Source organism: Bos indicus, chromosome 3, assembly GCF_029378745.1.
Source record: "Bos indicus isolate NIAB-ARS_2022 breed Sahiwal x Tharparkar chromosome 3, NIAB-ARS_B.indTharparkar_mat_pri_1.0, whole genome shotgun sequence".
Taxonomy (NCBI): domain Eukaryota; kingdom Metazoa; phylum Chordata; class Mammalia; order Artiodactyla; family Bovidae; genus Bos; species Bos indicus.
Genome location: NC_091762.1, coordinates 9,222,389 through 9,240,064, shown reverse-complemented (window position 1 = coordinate 9,240,064; position 17,676 = coordinate 9,222,389). Strand labels below are relative to the sequence as shown.

Genomic DNA, 17,676 nt, shown 5'->3' with positions numbered 1-17,676 from the left:
AAAATAAGATCCCATTCATATTACAGAAGGATAATCTGAGAACTGAATGGGAATGCAGTGAGTAGCTTATGCCTTCATAAATCAGAAGATTCATAGAGAAGAATCAAACACGGTGCTCCTGAGTCCCGAAAGTCACTTGAAGAGTTTCTGTGCACTGGCTGCACCCCAGGTTTGTTCTCCTGGGAAGACCCAAGGAACTCTTAGTTCTAGTTCTTTCATTTCTTCCTTCCTCCCTTCATCTTTCTTTCTTCCTTTCTTTCCCCTTCCTTCCTTCTTTCCTTTCTCCTCCAACCCCTACTTTCTACTGGGGAATTAGAATACTAAGAACATGACTCAGTAAGCACACCAGGGAGAGGCAGGGGCAGCAGTTACCGAATGCATATGTTCATGAGTGATCTCTCAACTCACATAAAGAAGTACTTTTATTTTAGGAAAAATATCTTATTCAGTGTGACTTTGAAACTTCTACATCCTTTGAGACTATGTCTCTTATTTCTTCTTCCATACCCTTCCCTAGGGTGACTGCCTTATACCTGGTTCATTGCTCTACTTGATGTTTTAGAAGATCTGTCTAACTCTGAAAATCTTTTCTCTCCAAATGCCCCTGTACTGGGAATGGCCTCTGATGTTTTCATGTTGATATTTAGTGCTTGCTGTAATTTGATTCCACTATGCTTATTGGCTTATATCCATCAGTACTTCCAATATATACCCTTTTTTCAAGCTAGCTGATCACTTTCAATTCTATTCAACAGCATTTATAGCTCATAAAGCAAGGTGCAAGGCACCATGTTGGCTGATGATAAATGCAAAGACGAATAAAGCTAATACGTCTCATGATCACCTTTTCTTGATCATGAAGTCATGGGCCTTGCCTTTAAGTAATGAACAATACATAAGGAAACAAACAATTATCTATACTGTAAGGTAGAATGAAATGAGTTTTAGTGACAGAAAGACAATAGGGGTGGGGAAAGGAGTGCAAAAAGAACCATAGTTATTTTGACTACAGAAAGCTTCACAGATAAGGTGATATTTGAGCTGGGTATTGAAGGATATATAAATGAACAAGGGATGGGGCCATACATTCCAGCTGAGCACTATGCCACACATAGGCAAGGGACTGTGATCGTGCATGGTGTGTCTGGGGTCCTGCTGTTTTCTTTCTCTATGCCTTCCTCACTTGGAGGCTGTCTGTCTTCTTCATTCTCTGCCAAATCCCATCTACACCTTGAGGTCCACCTTCAGCTTCATTTCCTCTATGAGGTCTCTTCTGACTGTGTTAGGTCACTCCACCCCTTGTAGCATGTAGTTCAGGATTTGACTGTAGTGTTTGTGCTGTAGTTAGACCAAATCAGACATCATGTGCATCTTATACTTTGGAGATCTTGAAGCCCCCAACATAGTGATAGATGATTCTATGGGCCCATTAATGGGGACTAACACCTTCATTCTCCTAAAAACAGTTCATTTCTGTTATTGAGACTGGAATTGTTCATGGTGGTTTAGGATTTAGCTGGTTATGCTTGTTAATACATGAGGGAAACAATTTTTTCAAATGCTTACCTGAAAGTTTCCCTTAGGGGAAGAGGGAGGATCACTAACCATAGCTTGAACCCCACCACTCTCTGGGCTAAGCCTTAGTAACTAGGTGGACACAGTTTCATAATGTGTATCATCATCTCCCAAGTTCCCTCTGGAGAATGACTGCTTCCTTCAATGTCTTTTGTTCTGATGTTTGGGTTTCCCTAAAATGCCAGAAATATAGCTGAGTAGTTAGAAGAAGAACTAAAGAGCCTCTTGATGAAAGTGAAAGAGGAGAGTGAAAAAGTTGACTTAAAGCTCAACATTCAGAAAACTAAGATCACAGCATCTGGTCCCATGACTTCATGGCAAATAGATGGGGAAACAGTGGCTGACTTTATTTTTCTGGGCTCCAAAATCACTGCAGATGGTGATTTCAGCCATGAAATTAAAAGATACTTACTCCTTGGAAGGAAAGTTATGACCAACCTAGACAGCATATTAAAAAGCAGAGACATTACTTTGCCAACAAAGGTCCATCTAGTCAAGGCTATGGTTTTTCCAGTGATCATGTGTGGATGTGAGAGTTGGACTATAAGGAAGGCTGAGAACCAAAGAACTGATGCTTTTGAACTGTGGTGTTGGAGAAGACTCTTGAAAGTCTCTTGGACTGCAAGGAGATCCAGCCAGTCCATCCTAAAGAAGATCAGTCCTGAGTGTTCATTGGAAGGACTGATATTGAAGCTGAAGCTCCAATACTTTGGGCACCTGATGCAAAGAGCTGACTCATTTGAAAAGACTCTGCTGCTGGGAAAGATTGAGGACAGGAGGAGAAGGGGATGACAGAGGATGAGATGGTTGGATGGCATCACCGACTCAGTGGAGATGAGTTTGAGTAAACTCTGGAAGTTGATGACAGACAGGGAGGCCTGGTGTGCTGTGGTCCATGGGGTCCTGAAGAGTTGGACATGACTGAGCGATTGAACTGAACTGAGTTCCTTTTGGAGAATGGCTTTATTGAAGATGCCTTCTTTTTCATGATGATCAGGCAGTTTGGAGTGTATCTTAGCCTGGTTTTGTAGAGAAACAGAATTATAGGAAATAGCTATAAAGGAATTGACTCGTGGTTACAGAGATTGAGAAATTCTGAGATCTGTAAGCAAGCTAAAGAGGTCTGAGTTGAAAGGCCTGAGAACCAGGAAAGCTGATGGTGGAAGTTCCAGTCCAAATGCAAGGCAGAAGACTAATGTCTCAGCTCAAGATGCTCAGCTCTCAGACAGTCTGTCTGAGAGAGAATAGATTCTCCCTTACTCTGCCTTTTTTTCTATTCAGGTTTTCAATTGATATGGTGATGCCCACCCACATGGGGGGGGGGTGTTGAGAATTAATCTGCTTTACAAGGTCTATCAATTCAAATGCTTATCTCATGCTTCACACTCACACCCTGAATAATGTTTAACCAAATATCTGGGCAACCCATGTCCCAATCAAACTGACGCACAAAACGAACCATTACAGAGGGATACAGAAGGAAAACTTAGCCAGAAAAAAATATTATGAGGTTTCTGAAGTGGAGTCTAAAGAAAAATGCCCCAGAAGTCTAGTCCCTACAGAAAGAACATGTTCCAACACTCGTTTGGAAGAGTGTGTCTGCACAGCTGAGACCCACAGCTCTGACATCTTTCCATGCCACACAGTGATATAGGGTTGGGCTGGTCCAGCCAGGTATACCCTGAACAAACGTTCCCAGGCAAAGGGACAAACAGAGCCTGAAATGCAGTCCACACTCTATACATCAAGTCATGCACTTGAGTGAGAGGCTTATCTGCCCAAGGTACAGGGGGACTGGGTGAGGCCATGCACCAGGGCTTCTCCCATATATTGAGTATGAACAGAGGCTCTTAAGTGGTGTGTCATGGCAGGTTACAGGTGTGTAAATATTGATGCTCCACATATGGGATTGCTGGGAAGAGTCATCCCATCCAGTCATATTCAGCCTCCAGCCATGAGCAATCTTGATTGCTTATTCCATTGTATCATAAAAATTATTTTCTACATGTGCTGCAGCGTGAAGAAGGATGGGAAGCACTGTGCCAAGGGATCTGCTTTGTTATTTGTTAGGAAGTGAGCCATCTTAGAAAGGGCATGATCCATTTGTCTATTTCAGTACAAGTTATGCCCAGCATAACCAAAGAAGTGTCTCCTTCTTTGCTTACATGTTGGAATCTGGTGATCTGTAATTTCTGGGTAAGATCTGGGCAGAGGAAGTCTAGGTCTGGATCATTTGCCATATGTGTGGTTGCAGCTCAGTTTCCATGGGGAGAATTCCATCTAGGAGCCTAGATCACAATTTCATAGCTTGAAGTCCCAAGAGGTTTGCTGTTCTGAGTGCTGGTTTTCTCCATCTGTACAAAAGGGAGAAGAGGGAAATGCTGACGTAAAGGCACTGCTCAGGAATTCCAGTCCCACAGGAAGCCTTTAGAGAGACACCTTAGATTTCCCTGGTTCTGGGGTACTCTGGGGTAGCAGGATCTTGCCCTTTGCTGAGTCCCTCACCTCTGTTCCAGTCACTCCATTTGGAAGCCCTCTTAACTCAGAAAAAATAGCAGGTGGGAATGTAGGTATCTGCATTGATTTTGATTATAGGCTTGAAGCGGCATTCAGGCTCATGTGACCTGCCTTCCTTGTTCCTAGGTAAGCCTTCATTTCTCCTTTACCCCAGTAACTTCACCTTGGCTTATATGTAGTGGTGTCACTTTCACTGGTGTCATATGCTATAGTTACTTAGAATACTGCAGACAACTCTTCCACTGGCTCATGGAGTCCTAGGTTTTAAATTACATACTAACCAAACTAGTAATTACCAACCAACTTGTCTAGAGAGTTTACTATGAGATGTCTCAATCCAGGAGTCCCTGATTAATCCTTCAAATCTACTACTTCCCAGTGTATTTTCTTCTGTTTCCTCCCATTCTCCTTCTAATCCTGGTGCAGACCGTGAAGGTCTGCTGAGGGAACCAGTGGCAACTGGGATTCAACCTGTGTTCTGCCTGCCTATCTGTGCATCTGGTATGGCCCTGTGTCTGCCTGGGGCATGGCAGACCTGCCTTCCAATTTATACACTGTGAGCTAGCAATGGCTCTGGATGTTATTAGAGGCTGAAGTTTCCACACTGCAGTTCAGAGACCTAGATGCTCCTTCATAGAAAGGCTGGGAACAGAAATCAAGGAAGTCAGCTTGTAAATGGCCTTGGACCTGGGAAGCAGAGCTGTATGCATGTGTGGAAGGAGATCAAGGCTATCAGCAATTAATCCTGAGAAGCACAGAGTCCCAAGGGAACTATTTTACTCCTGTTTGGTTAGATAAGATGCCAAAGAAAAGTTGGAACAGACAGGACAACAGTGATAAAAATCAGACAGACTTTACCTTATCAGAGTACTGCATTATGGAGTAAACTGTGTTCACTGGCTCCTCCTTGGTGGGGAGCACCTGTAAAACACCCATCTTGCCCTCAGTGAGGGAGCCCAGGCAAATCTCTTACTTCTTCCTCTGCCCATCAGCCCTCCCTGCTCTCACTTTCACTAGGTGGTCTCCTCTCCCAGCTTCACCTTTGGTTCCATCCAGGTGGAGAGGATCAGGGTGAAGTTGGAGTGGGTATAGGTAGCAATTGGACAAGAACCTCAGAAGCCAAGAAGAACAGTCTGGTGGTTCAGACTGAGTCTTGCTTAATCAGAATTTTAGCTTTCCATGGGCTCTACAAACCCAGCTGAACTATTAGTCCAAGTACAGGGCTGGATTGACCAGGCAGACTTCAATTTCCCTTTCTCTCCTTAGAGACTTCAGGAGAGCAGGCTGGTAGAAGCACAGAGGAAGGCGATACCATGAGGAAGCCTGGTTACGAGTGGAGGTGAGGGAGGGGCAGGCAGGTAAAAGGAAGGTGGGAGGGCAGGCTGTGGGACAGAGTGAATCAGCCTGTGGAGAATAAGCTGCTGCTGCAGCCAGACCAAGAAGTCAAGTTCAAGTGGACCTCTCTCCGTTTTGTGCACTTGAAATCCCCTTAGCAACTTGTTTACTGGTCAGTGGCCACATAAAAGCTCTCACCTCATATCAGAGGCTCCCCTGGTATGGGTCCCCTATAGAAGGTGCTTTACTCTTAGTCATGACATCTAACATGGAGCCAGGCCCAATTAGAAGCATGAGGTCTCAAGTCCAGGAGGCTACCAGGGGGTGACACATGGCCACTTTCTTGTCCTCATAGAAAGATTCGAAGGATCATTTCCCTGACATGGTATTTCTTGGTCGGATCCCACACCCCCAGCCTCTGGCCTGTGGCTGCTACCCATGACTCCCTGTTTGGGGTGGTGGTGGAGACCTGTGAGTAGCACCACCTTACCTTGGATTGGGGGATCTCATCATAGATCCTGGACTCTGCTGGCTGGGTGTTTCTTGAAACTGTGATGTATGTGTATATTGTTTTCTTTGAGGAAGCATCTGAGTCACAAACAAGCATAGAACCACAGTACATGAAAATGTGGATGAATTTTTAGAGATGACTTAATGTTCTCTTTTTTCAAATAAAGAAATGAAACCCCAAGAGGTTAAATGACTCCTGTCCTCTTGAGATGGATGTTTGAATCCTTGCTTGGGGATTGAATCCCTTTCTTAGGGATGCCATGCAGTACAGGAGACACCTGGCTCAGGTCTTACCCAGAGCTCAGTGGGAATTCTTTTCAGTCCCCATTAGGATAAAGAGATTCTCCCCAACCTCTGTGTGGGCACTGCAGGTAGCTTTTCCACCCAGGGTCTTCCTTAGTATCTCCAGCATTTAGCATTGACTGCCTTGTATGGCTAGTCTTTTCATGTGACGGTCTTAGTTTTTCAATTAGATTGATTCTCTCTAGTTATACACTGTGTTGGTCTCTTCTGGTACATATCTTTCTTTTACCACTTCAGTGTTAGACATGTAAGAGGTACTCCACACATATTTGTTACTTGACTGATTGATTCAAACATTTGTTAAACTCTCTACCTGCCAAGCTCAGTGAGAGGAATTTAAGAATTCCTACTTTTAAGAATTCAGGGTTCACCTAGTGACTCAGATGATAATCTGCCTGCAATATGGGAACTGTGCTGGGCTTAGTCATGTCTGACTCCTTGTGACCCCATGAACTGTAGCCTACCAGGCTCCTGTGTCCTTGGAATTCTCCAGGCAAAAATACCGGAGTGGGTTGCCATGCCCTCGTCCAAGGGATCTTCCAAACCCAGGGATCGAACCTAAGTCTCCCACATTGCAAGCAGATTCTTTACCATCTGAGCCACCAGGGAAGCCCAAGAATACTGGAGTGGGTAGCTTATCCCTTCTCCAGGGGATTTTCCCAACCCCGGAATACAACTGGAATCTCCTGCATTTCAGGCAGATTCTTTACCAGCTGAGCTACAAGGGGAGACCAGAGTTCAGTTTCTGGTTTGGGAAGATCCCCTGGAGAAGGGAATGGCTGCCCATTCCAGTATTCTAGCCTAAAGAATTCCATGGACAGAAGAACTTGGTGGCTACAGGCTATGGGATTGAAAAAAGTCGGACACAACTGAGTGTCTGTTTTAAGAATTCATGGACTAATAGATGCATTTCTCCCTTTGTACTGCTTTTCTTTGCTCCTAATGTGGAACATTTGAGGGTCAAGTTGAAAACAGATAGCCAGAATTGAGGGCCTTCATATTCCAAAGCACCAACATATCTGCAGACAACAGGTCTGGGCTGAGTGCTATTATTACAGGGATCAAGTGTTTCAGAGTTTAGTCCTGTCCCAGTCCCTGCCTCTGGAGAAGGAAATGGCAACCCACTCCAGTGTTCTTGCCTGGAGAATCCCAGGGACGGGGGAGCCTGGTGGGCTGCCGTCTATGGGGTCGCACAGAGTCGGACATGACTGAAGCGACTTAGCAGCAGCAGTCCCTGCCTCAGACTTGGTGAGTGAACCAGATTCAGTGCTCTCTCTTATTTCATTTGCAGATGAAAAAATAGGACTTCTTCCCTTCAACAAGGCTGTGAGGGATTGAGGGCAAAGGCCTCTTTGAGGAGCCCTGAAGATCACCTATGGCCTGAGGAGGTGGTGTGACTTCTCCCCATCAAGAGATTATTTGAGCTACAGTTCATATTACAGACTCTCTTCGCCCAGGATGCCTCCTTCTGTGCCAAGCCCAGGTATGTCAATTGTAAGGATAGTATCAAAGTACTCACGATGTACCAGGCACTTGGCCAAGTCCTTTATATGTGTAATTCATTAAATCTGTTCAGTAAGTATATGCTGCACAACCTGGTTTTACATGTATTTTACAACTGAGAAAACCAAGACAGTGATAAAATAATTGGTAGCTGATAGATGGTCAAGCTGGGACCTTCACCCCAGATGTCTGCAAAGTACAAGCTTAGGCTTCACCACTCTACTGTGAACTCATCTCTTCCAGTTGTCATCCAGGGAAACTAGTGGTTGAGAACTTACCAGGGTTCTTACTGAAGTTCTTCAAGAAGGAACCTGAGGAATCAGACCCAAAAGAGAGTTAGGAACATGGAATCAGAGGTAGAACCTCTCTACATCCATGGTTGCTATTATGATGGGTGGGAAAGGAAGATTTTGAGTGGACACAGAATTAAGAGGAATAGAAGGGTGGACTCACCTAGGGCTCAAGATCAGGTTTTCTGAGTTTAGAATGGTTACAATTACAGAATGATCCAGAGGGACCCAAAGGGATCTAGTGACAACTAATACTTGTCCCTCAATGACATTTCAAAGGTCACAGTTTTGGTGGACTTGGAAGTGACCTTGGAGACTTAGTCCAAATCTTATTTCACGTGTGAGAACACTGAGTTGGAGAGGTAAATACATGTGCCCCATGGAGCACAGTTTGTTAATGGCAGTGCTAAACTTGAACCCAGGGGCTCTCTTTGACTTGAGGTGTCCAATTCTGATTTTCCCTACAGGAGACCTGGAGAAGGAAATGGCAACCCACTCCAGTATTCTTGCCTGGAGAATTTCATGGACAGAAGAGCCTGGCAGGCTACAGTCCTTGGGATTGCAAAGAATCAAACACGACCAAGCGACTAACAGTTACTTACTCACTTAAACTTGGACCGAAGTTCTGGACCCATGGCATCCTGCTGATCCCAGAAACATGTTTGGAAGACCATTCAGGGTAATGTAATACAGTAATCAGGGCTGTCTTTCTGGGAGAGGGTAAGATGGGGCACTGAGGAGTCTAGAAAGACTAATTCCCTGGAACAAAGGACATTTCCACCCCACCTTGGATAACTGACTTCAATACCAGAAAAAATGAAGGTACATTTCTACATTTACCTTGTGAGAAAATCTCCTACCTTCTCCTTTCTTGCACAAAAGGAACAAAACCACTGAAGGTAGAATGACTATAAGCACAGAAAGCACAGCCAGCCCACTCATCAGTCCAGTGTGGCGAGTATGGGGGGTCATTGTGATGTCTGAAAACAGAAGATTCAATGAGACTTGACTCTCAGGAGATGGGCCAGAGAGGTTAGGCAAGCTTGTCCACATTCAAGAGCACTATCCATACTAGGTGCCCTCCAGGGGAGTGCCAAAGCTACAAGGAAAACTGTACTGCCCACTATTAAAGGTCAGGATCAGAAACTGAATCAGGCAGCTGAGTGGGGACTGCCTCAGAATACCCTGAAATGCCTGGCATCTCCCAGAAGGCTTTGGACTCTTTTCTGGGGCTTACTGGGAGGAGAAGCACCTTGGGTCCAGCCATGCCATAACGAAGGCACCTTCCTCTGGAGAACTTGGGCCAGTTTCAGGCCTTGCAGCAGGTCAGAGTGAATTTTGAGACTCCAAGAGAGATGGCCAGAGATGCTTGGTTACCTGCACAGAGCTGCTGGGCAGAGATGGAGTCAGAATTGTTGCTGACAGGGTTCCACGCTGTACACGTGTAAGTCTCCTCTTGGTTGTCAGGGGTCTGGAAGATTTGAAGGACATTGCCCTCTTCCCCTCGTGGACTCCAACTGTATGTCACATTCTTTTCTTCTTTATCCACAGAGCACATCAGTGTGACATTACAGGTGCTGTTCACAGATGTCACGAAACTCTGAGTAATTTTTGGCTTCTCAAGACGACCTGTGAGGAGAAAACACATGAGCCAGTGGTAAGCTGGAGATGACCTATATCAGCCTGAGGGAGTCAACTATTAAATTTTCAGACATTTTCATGAGGGTTGTTAAAAACTTACAATGAAATACATTTTATTAATAACAAAGCTAATAAATCCTCAAAACTCATCACTTTCTAATGTTTTTAGACAATTTACTTTTTTATTTGTTTTTTTTTGGCAGTGCCATGAGGGATCTTAATTTCCCAGCCAGGGATCAAACCCATGCCCCCTGTGGTAAAAGTGCGGAGTCTTAACCATTAGACTAATAGGGAAGTCGCAATTTACTGTTATCTATGCTCTAGGAGTTATTTATATCTATCATATTTATTCCTTGTAATGATGTAAAATGTCTTCCCAACTCTGCATGACTTAAAATCAGCTGTAGTGGGAGTATTTACATCAAAGGAATTGGCAAATGCTACAAACTAGGGCTTGATTTATTGCTTTTCTGATTGTCACTTCAGACTTAAGAAAGGAATGGAGGAGAGGGTTCTAAAGCAGATTAAACAAACAAAACTGAAGATTTTACATTGTGACTAGCACACAAAAAGTCAGAAATATTCTTCTAGAATTTGAGAACCATCATCCAGTTCAGCAAAGAAGTTACTCACATCATTGATGAACAAATGAAGTTCCAATACATGTGTCTTTGCTGAATCACTTTTTTCTTATTAGTAAGCTTAAATTAAAATGTCAACCAATACTTATGTTGATTGTGTTCATGCATTTTCATGTTGGTTCATTTATCAGTTGCAACCACATGTTGGCTAGGGATATAAATGCTCAGCGAAAACCAGTGAATGCATTCTGTGAGAACAACTGGCTATATGGAATTTACAATAAAGGCTATTGTATATTATCACTTATACAATTGTGTGCCACATCTCCTTTATGTCAATACAGTTTATAGTGTGTGTATACAGACACACACATCATTAAGAACTGGTTGAAAATTTATCAGCACCCCACTGTATGACACAATCTTTAAACATTTTTGTTCGGCTCTGTTTTCTGGTCAATGTGTGTTTTCTTTTCTTTTTTTTTTTTCATTTATTTTGTTTTAAAGTGCCCATGATGAAAACTTCAAACCTCTTTAAAAGTTCATTTCAAAAAATGGTTTTACTAAAACAACCAAAAGGTAAATGATAAAAGTTTTAGGTGTAAAGGATTACGAAAAAACCAATTATATGTAAGTTCATGCAATAACTAGATCTGGAGCTGGAAGAAGTACAGCTGGAAAGATCCTTTGCCAGGAGATAAGAAAAGGACCATATTCAGAGTATATAAGTTCAGTTAATTCTTGGCAAATCTGCTATGATGTGGTTTGCCCCTCCACTACTGCCATGCAAGGGAGGGAATAGAGGAAGGAACTGGCACATAACTTTCTAATTAACATAGAGTCTGTAAAAGCAATACATTTGGCAGTGTAGAGACAGAAACCATTTGTTTGTACCTGTGAGGATGTGAAAAATGGGAAGTAAGAGCTGTAAAGGCTTTGATTCCAACCTAATCAGAAACTCTGGTTCTAAGAGTCTCTTGTGCATGCTTACACTCTTTGTGACCCTGTGGACTGTAGCCCAGCAGGTTTCTCTGTCCATGGGACTCTCCAGGCAAGAATACTGGAGTGGGTTGCCATGCCCTCTTCCAGGAAGAGTCTCTTAGAGGGGAACATTCCAGATCAGAATTAGTGATGACTTGGCAAAAAAGCTTCTAAATAAGTTTGGAGTAAAGACCTTGATTAGCTGTGACAGTGATAGATACAGATATACATGGTGAAAAAGGAACCAAACTGTGTGTTTCCTCAGAAACTTGATTAACAACAGTGTTTCAATCTCTGCTTGTTGTTCACTTGTTTTTAGAAAGTTTTTTTTTTTTTTTTTTTAGTGAATGTTAAGGTGGTGGATAGTGGTGAAAATAGGATTCCATCTCATTTTTCTCAGCAGGCAAAGAGATGTTACTGTTAGGTAGTTAGAATAGGAAAAAGAAGTCCAAAATGGTGGTGGCTAAAAGACAAAGAAAGAAAAAAGCCCACAGAAACAGAACAAAAGAAAATCTGAGGACCAGACTGAGAACCTCAGGTGAAACAAACAGCTTTCTGGGTTAGCCCAGTTTACATAGGGCAGGCTCAGGGGGAGGAGACAAAACATGTAAAAAGAGGAGCCAAGATTGAGACTCTCTCCTTTTGGGTCAGCCTGCCCTCATGCTTCGAGGGTGTACTACCTTTTGTTTGCCAAATAAAACGGAGCTGTAATCAGGCTATAACACTGGTCCACCATTTCAAATCTTTGCTGCAGTAAGACAGAATCTAGGAAATTACACACTCCCCTGATGACATATCTGGTGCCATAACTCGGATGTAACCTGGCTGAAACAACCTCAGCTCAGCCCCATGAGGCAGAGACCAAGCACAGAAGAAGCCCGACAACAGTCACGTGGCAAAAGGTCATGTGGTGGAAGCTGAATGCCAAGGAAACCCAGCCCAGTGGAAGTGACAAGAAGCCTAGTATGCTGAAAACAGGGACAGCAAAAACAAACTCAGCAGAAAGTTCACACAGCTCAGTCTCAGATTCCAGAAGACCTCCAGTTAAGGTAAGAGGTCCTTGCCCCAGTCGCTGGAAGGACATATGGCTAACAAATCTTAATTCCTTTACAATCTCGAGTTTCTTGTTTCCTTGAACCCCCTGTGAACAGGTGAGCAGCAGTGGGTGCAGTTGAGGGTCTCTGGCACGGGGCTACTTCTCAGTGTGTCCTGAAGGCTCCACTATCTGCTATGCCTTAGTAGCTGTTGCCCAAGTGGGTGAGGGTTATTCTGTTCTTAATCTTCTTTGTGCCAAGGATCAGGCCAATGAAAACTATGGGTACAGGTCAGGCATTTAGCAGTTTTTCTGACAGGCTATGAAGGGAGTTCCTCGGCATGCTTTTCCCACTGCTTTTTTTTTTTTTTTTAAACTTTACAATATTGTGTTAGTTTTGCCAAATATCAAAATGAATCCACCACAGGTGTACATGCGTTCCCCATCCTGAACCCTCCTCCCTCCTCCTTCCCCATACCATCCCTCTGGGTCGTCCCAGTGCACCAGCCCCAAACATCCAGTATCGTGCATTTTACATGCTTCAATGCCATTCTCCCAAATCTTTCCACCCTCTCCCTCTCCCACAGAGTCCATAAGACTGTTCTATACATCAGTGTCTCTTTTGCTGTCTCGTACACAGGGTTATTGTTACCATCTTTCTAAATTTCATATATATGCGTTAGTATCCCACTGCTTTTTCTCCCATTCTTCAGCTCCTCTCTCCATCTGTGCCACTGTTTACAAAATATTGGGCAGGTCGTCATCTTTCCATCTCCAAAAGTTGTGTTTGAAACTGTTTACCTAAGATTGGGACTCAAACTCATATGGCAGGACCTAATGAAACTCAGGTTTTTGATGTCTCATTGCAAAAAAATTCAGTGAGAGACACAGTGATAGGTAAGGGGTAGATTTGTTTGGATTCAGAGAGAAGCACAGGCCACAGAGTGTGTGCCATCAGAGAAGGTAAATGCGTTGGCCGTGAAATGTGTGGTTAGTTTTTGTGAGCTGGCCGATGTCATATGCTAATGGGTGGGAGGATCTTTCCAACAATTGGGGAGCCACCCACTCCTTGGTCTTTTGGTAGTGCCTTGGAACTGTCATGGCGCCTTTGGGTGTGTCATTTAGCTTGCAGATTGAGGATCAAGGCCTAGTTGAATTTGACTTGTCTGCCATCTTGGACCCATTTGATTCTAATCAGTTTATGTTATGCCTATGCCCTTGGGCTATGTCATTCTTTCAAAAGTTGTGCCCTGGCCCCTTCCCTCCTGTTTCATGCTCTTACAGGCCCACCATGTTGCCTCTACAATCTTCTGGAGGGACAACCAGAAAATAGCTGGCCCTTGGGAGGGAAGTACTATATAATATCCAATCCCTCTAGAGATTCAGGCCTTCATCTTCCATGTTTTCTACAACATGTGTATCAACAGCGCCTCTCAGTGAACCTGTTAGGGGGGGTGACAGGCCCACAGTGCCTGCTAGAGGTCCATCTGTTGGTGGCATCCCTTCAAGAGCAATTGGGCTTCCAGGGACAATGTTTGCCACTTTGGGAGTGAACCCTGCAGGCCTTTTGGGCCCAAACCCTTACCACCCTTCCCCTAAAGTTACAAAAGTAGTGAAAGCGAAGTCGCTCAGTCATGTCCGACTCTTAGCGACCCCATGGACTGCAGCCTATCAGGCTCCTCCGTCCATGAGATTTTCCAGGCAAGAATACTGGAGTGGGTTGCCATTGCCTTCTCCAAGGAGAAGGTTACAAACATAACCCTGATCAAATCTCCACTCCACTTTTATGGAACACCTGATCTGTTGCCTCTTATTAATTTGTTCTCAAGTCACTTACTAACTCCTGCAACCAGGACCCTGCCCCCTTGTAGGCAACATCACCACCCAGCTTATTATTAAAATACTCTTAATGCCCCTAACAGGACCAGGTAACCCTCTCCTTTGCCATTACTTCTGTTACTACCTAAAGTGGGCCTATGACAATGAAATGTTGATCTCTAGGAGATTGTCAAGCCTCAAACTCCCTGGGGATCTGCACCTTGACCCTTAGCTCTCAGGTTGCAACAGTACTGGGTAGGATAACCTTTAGAAAGACTCACCCCTAAGGAAGTCCACCCATAAAAATAGAAGAAGGTCTATTAGTTTCTTCTCCTTTTTTCTTTTTCTCCCTGTCATCACTGTCTTTTAGATGGGAAATAACCAATCAACTTCCTTACAGGTGCCCTTGAGATGCATCCTTGATAACTGAAAGTTGTTTGATCCTCTAAGGAAAAGTTGCTTAAAATTCTTTTGTGCCACTTCGTGGCCACAGTATTCTCTGGGGGATAAGGAACACTGGCCTGATGATGGGAGTTTAAATTACAATACCGTCCTACAGTTGGACTTATTCTGCAAAAGATAAGGGAAATGGACAGAGATCACCTATGTCCAAATTTTCTTCCACCTAAGAAATATGAAGGAACTCTGTCTTAAGTATGGGATTGTTGTACGCCCTAAAAGTGAGCCTACTAGGCAAATGGTGTTAGGCATAGACAACTAAGAGAAGGAAGCCTCCCATGAAGGCTCACCTCCCATGGCTCCCGAGTTGCCTGGTGTTCTTTCCTTGTATCCAAATGTGCCCCCATATCTGGGAGCACCCCCTCCACAAAAGCCAACTCAAGTATGTCCCTTAGTGAAACTGGAGGAGAATTTGGATCAACCTGGGTCCATAAGTTCTTCTCCCACTTAGAACTAAGACTGATAAAACAAGACCTGGAAAGCTATCCAGATGACCCAGGCAAATATGTAGATACATTCCAATACATTACCTTGGCCTTTGACTTGACGTGGAAGGACATCATGGTCATATTGAGTCAAACTTTATCTGACCCTGAGTATGCTAGGGTCATAAAGGAAGCCTGAGGGTATGCTACAGGGCTTCAACAAGTCAAGCAGTAAATATCCAGTGGGGGAAACTGCAGTCCCCTCCTCAGATCCTAACTGAAATTATAATGACCCTGAGCACATCTGGGAAAGGGATTACTTTCTGATCTGTGTAAAGGTAGGGCTAAAAGCAGCCCAGCAAAAAGTAATCAGCTATGCCTGGGTCTCAGCAATAAGTCAGCAGTCCAGTGAGAACCCCACTGCCTTTCTGGAAAGGCTAAAAGAGGCCCTCCAAAAGTTTACCAATCTGAACTTCGACTCTTACAAGGAACAGGTGATTTTAAAGGACAAATTCCTGTCCCAATGTGCATCAGATATTAGGATAAAGTTACAACAACTACAGCAGAAGGACCCTTCTGCTTCTTTAAATGGGATGGTCCAGACAGCCACCAGTACCTTTTATAACAGAGAACGAGAGAGGGACGTCAAGGTCGAGGAAAGGGAGAAAAGGAAAGAGACAAGGCATACCCAGATGCTGGCCGTCCTCCAGGGAAGCACTATGGCGAACCCCGAGTTCTTAAAGGACAAGGCACAAGGCAAATGCCTAATCTGTAGACAGGTGGGACACTGGGCCAAAGAGTGTCCAAACCATGACAAGTCTCCTAAATGGCTTGCTACAAATGCCATCTATTGGGACATTGGGTGGCATTCTGCCCTTGGGACCCAAGAGCCTCAAGGTCAAGCTTCAAGCCTTCCCTCACGATGGTTTAACAGGACTGAAGTGGCCCGCTCCAGCCAGCCTGCCTGTCACAGATAATCATCACGGGGCTGGAGCCAAGGGTGCAGCTGGATGTGGCAGGTAGGTCTGAGAATTTCTTGGTTGACACATGGGCTACCTACTGTGTCCTGACCTCCTATTCTAGAGGCTTCTCCTCCCAAACCTGTACCATTTTGGGTGTTACAGGAAAAACAATTACAAAAAGATTCACCCAAGCACTTCTTTGTTGCTGGAATGGACAAATATTTTCCCACCAGTTTCTGGTGGTCCCTGAGTGTCCTACTTCTTTATTGGGAAGAGATAAACTCACTAAACTGGGGACCACCCTTGTGACAGGAAGCTTTTCTACAGCTTCTGGTTACTACTGAGGAATCCAATATACCCTCTCCAATAGGGAGGGACCAAAAACTATGGGAGGACAAAATTAACCCCCAGGTTTGGGACCAGGGAACTCTTGTACAAGCCCACCAAGCTGAACTGGTCATCATTGTCCTCCAAGATCCCACTTGGCTTCCAAACTGGAAACAATACCTCTCAGAAGAGAAGCTTGGGAAAGACTACAATCGCTAATAAAATTCCTTGCCTGTGGGCTATTGGTCCTCACCAGTTCACCGTGTAACACCCCAATCCTCTCTGTAAAGAAAAAGGATGGGACCTGGTGAATGGTTCGAGATCTCTGGATTATAAATGAAGCTGTGGTCCCCCTCCATCCCACAGTACCCAATCCCTATGCACTCTTGGGATAAATCCTGCCCAGTGCCAAGTAGTTTACAGTCCTGGATCTTAAGGATGCATTTTTTTGCATGCCACTGGTTAAAGAATCCCAATATCTTTTTGCCTTCGACTGGGAGTCTCCAGGAGAAAAACACCAACAGATGACTTGGACAGTATTACCTCAGGGGTTCAGAGATAGCCCCTATCTGTTTGAGCAGGCTTTTAGCTGGGATCCCCTAGATCTGATTCTGGGACCTTTGGGAAAATATTACAATATGTAGAAGACCTACTATCTGCTCTCTGGATGAGAAAAATGCCCAACAACATGCAATTCAGATTCTTAACTTTTGGCAGAGAGGGGATATAAAGTCTGTGCTAAGGCACAGATGGTCGAGACAAAGGTCACCTACCTGGGAGTTCAGATTACACATGGGTCATCTAGGAGGTTGTCCTTTGATCAAGTACAAGGAATCTTCCAGTTGCCCTCCCCCACGACTCAAAAACAACCATGAGATTTCCTGGGGCTAACCGGGTATTGTAGAATCTGGACACCCAATTATGATCTAATTGCCCAGGCCTTATATGAAAGCTTGAAGGGAGGGGGTGATTTAATTCCCACATTGATGTGGGGAAGTCCTCAAAAGGAGGCAGAGGATACACTAAAAGAAGCCTTAACTCAAGAACAGCCTTGAGATTGGCAGACCCAGAAAAAGCATTCCACCTGTACATGCAAGAAAATGAAGGAATAGCCTTGGGAGTGTTAACTCAAAGGTTGGGACCTGAGCCGCAGCCTGTAGCTTACTTATCCAAGAGGCTCGACCCAACTTCCCAAGGCTGGCCTCCCTGCCTTCTAAATCTTGCTGCTATTGCAGTCCTGATAGGAGATTCTTTAAACTCTCTGGAGAAGGCAATGGCACCCCACTCCAGTACTCTTGCCTGGAAAATCCCATGGAAGGAGGAGCCTGGTGGGCTGCAGTCTGTGGGGTCGCTAAGAGTCGGACACCACTGAGTGACTTCACTTCACTTTCACTTTCACTTTGGGGGCAAACTAAC

General features: G+C 44.4%; 1 protein-coding gene across 9 annotated transcripts in view; it reads right to left on the bottom strand.

Moving 5' to 3' along the window:
- Positions 1-404: 404 nt before the first annotated feature.
- CD84 (CD84 molecule) overlaps positions 405-17,676 on the bottom strand; it is a 99,337-nt gene continuing 82,065 nt past the window's right edge. For 2 of the 9 annotated variants that reach the window (XM_070783480.1, XM_070783478.1), the window contains 4 exons: positions 9,411-9,662; positions 8,894-9,013; positions 8,022-8,054; positions 5,020-6,015 (listed from right to left, as the gene is read on the bottom strand). In XM_070783480.1, the coding sequence (XP_070639581.1) occupies positions 5,777-6,015; positions 8,022-8,054; positions 8,894-9,013; positions 9,411-9,662 (644 nt within the window). In that variant the 3' untranslated portion in view covers positions 5,020-5,776. The other 7 variants (XM_019987848.2, XR_011565109.1, XM_019987866.2 and 4 more) reach the window with 7 other exon arrangements.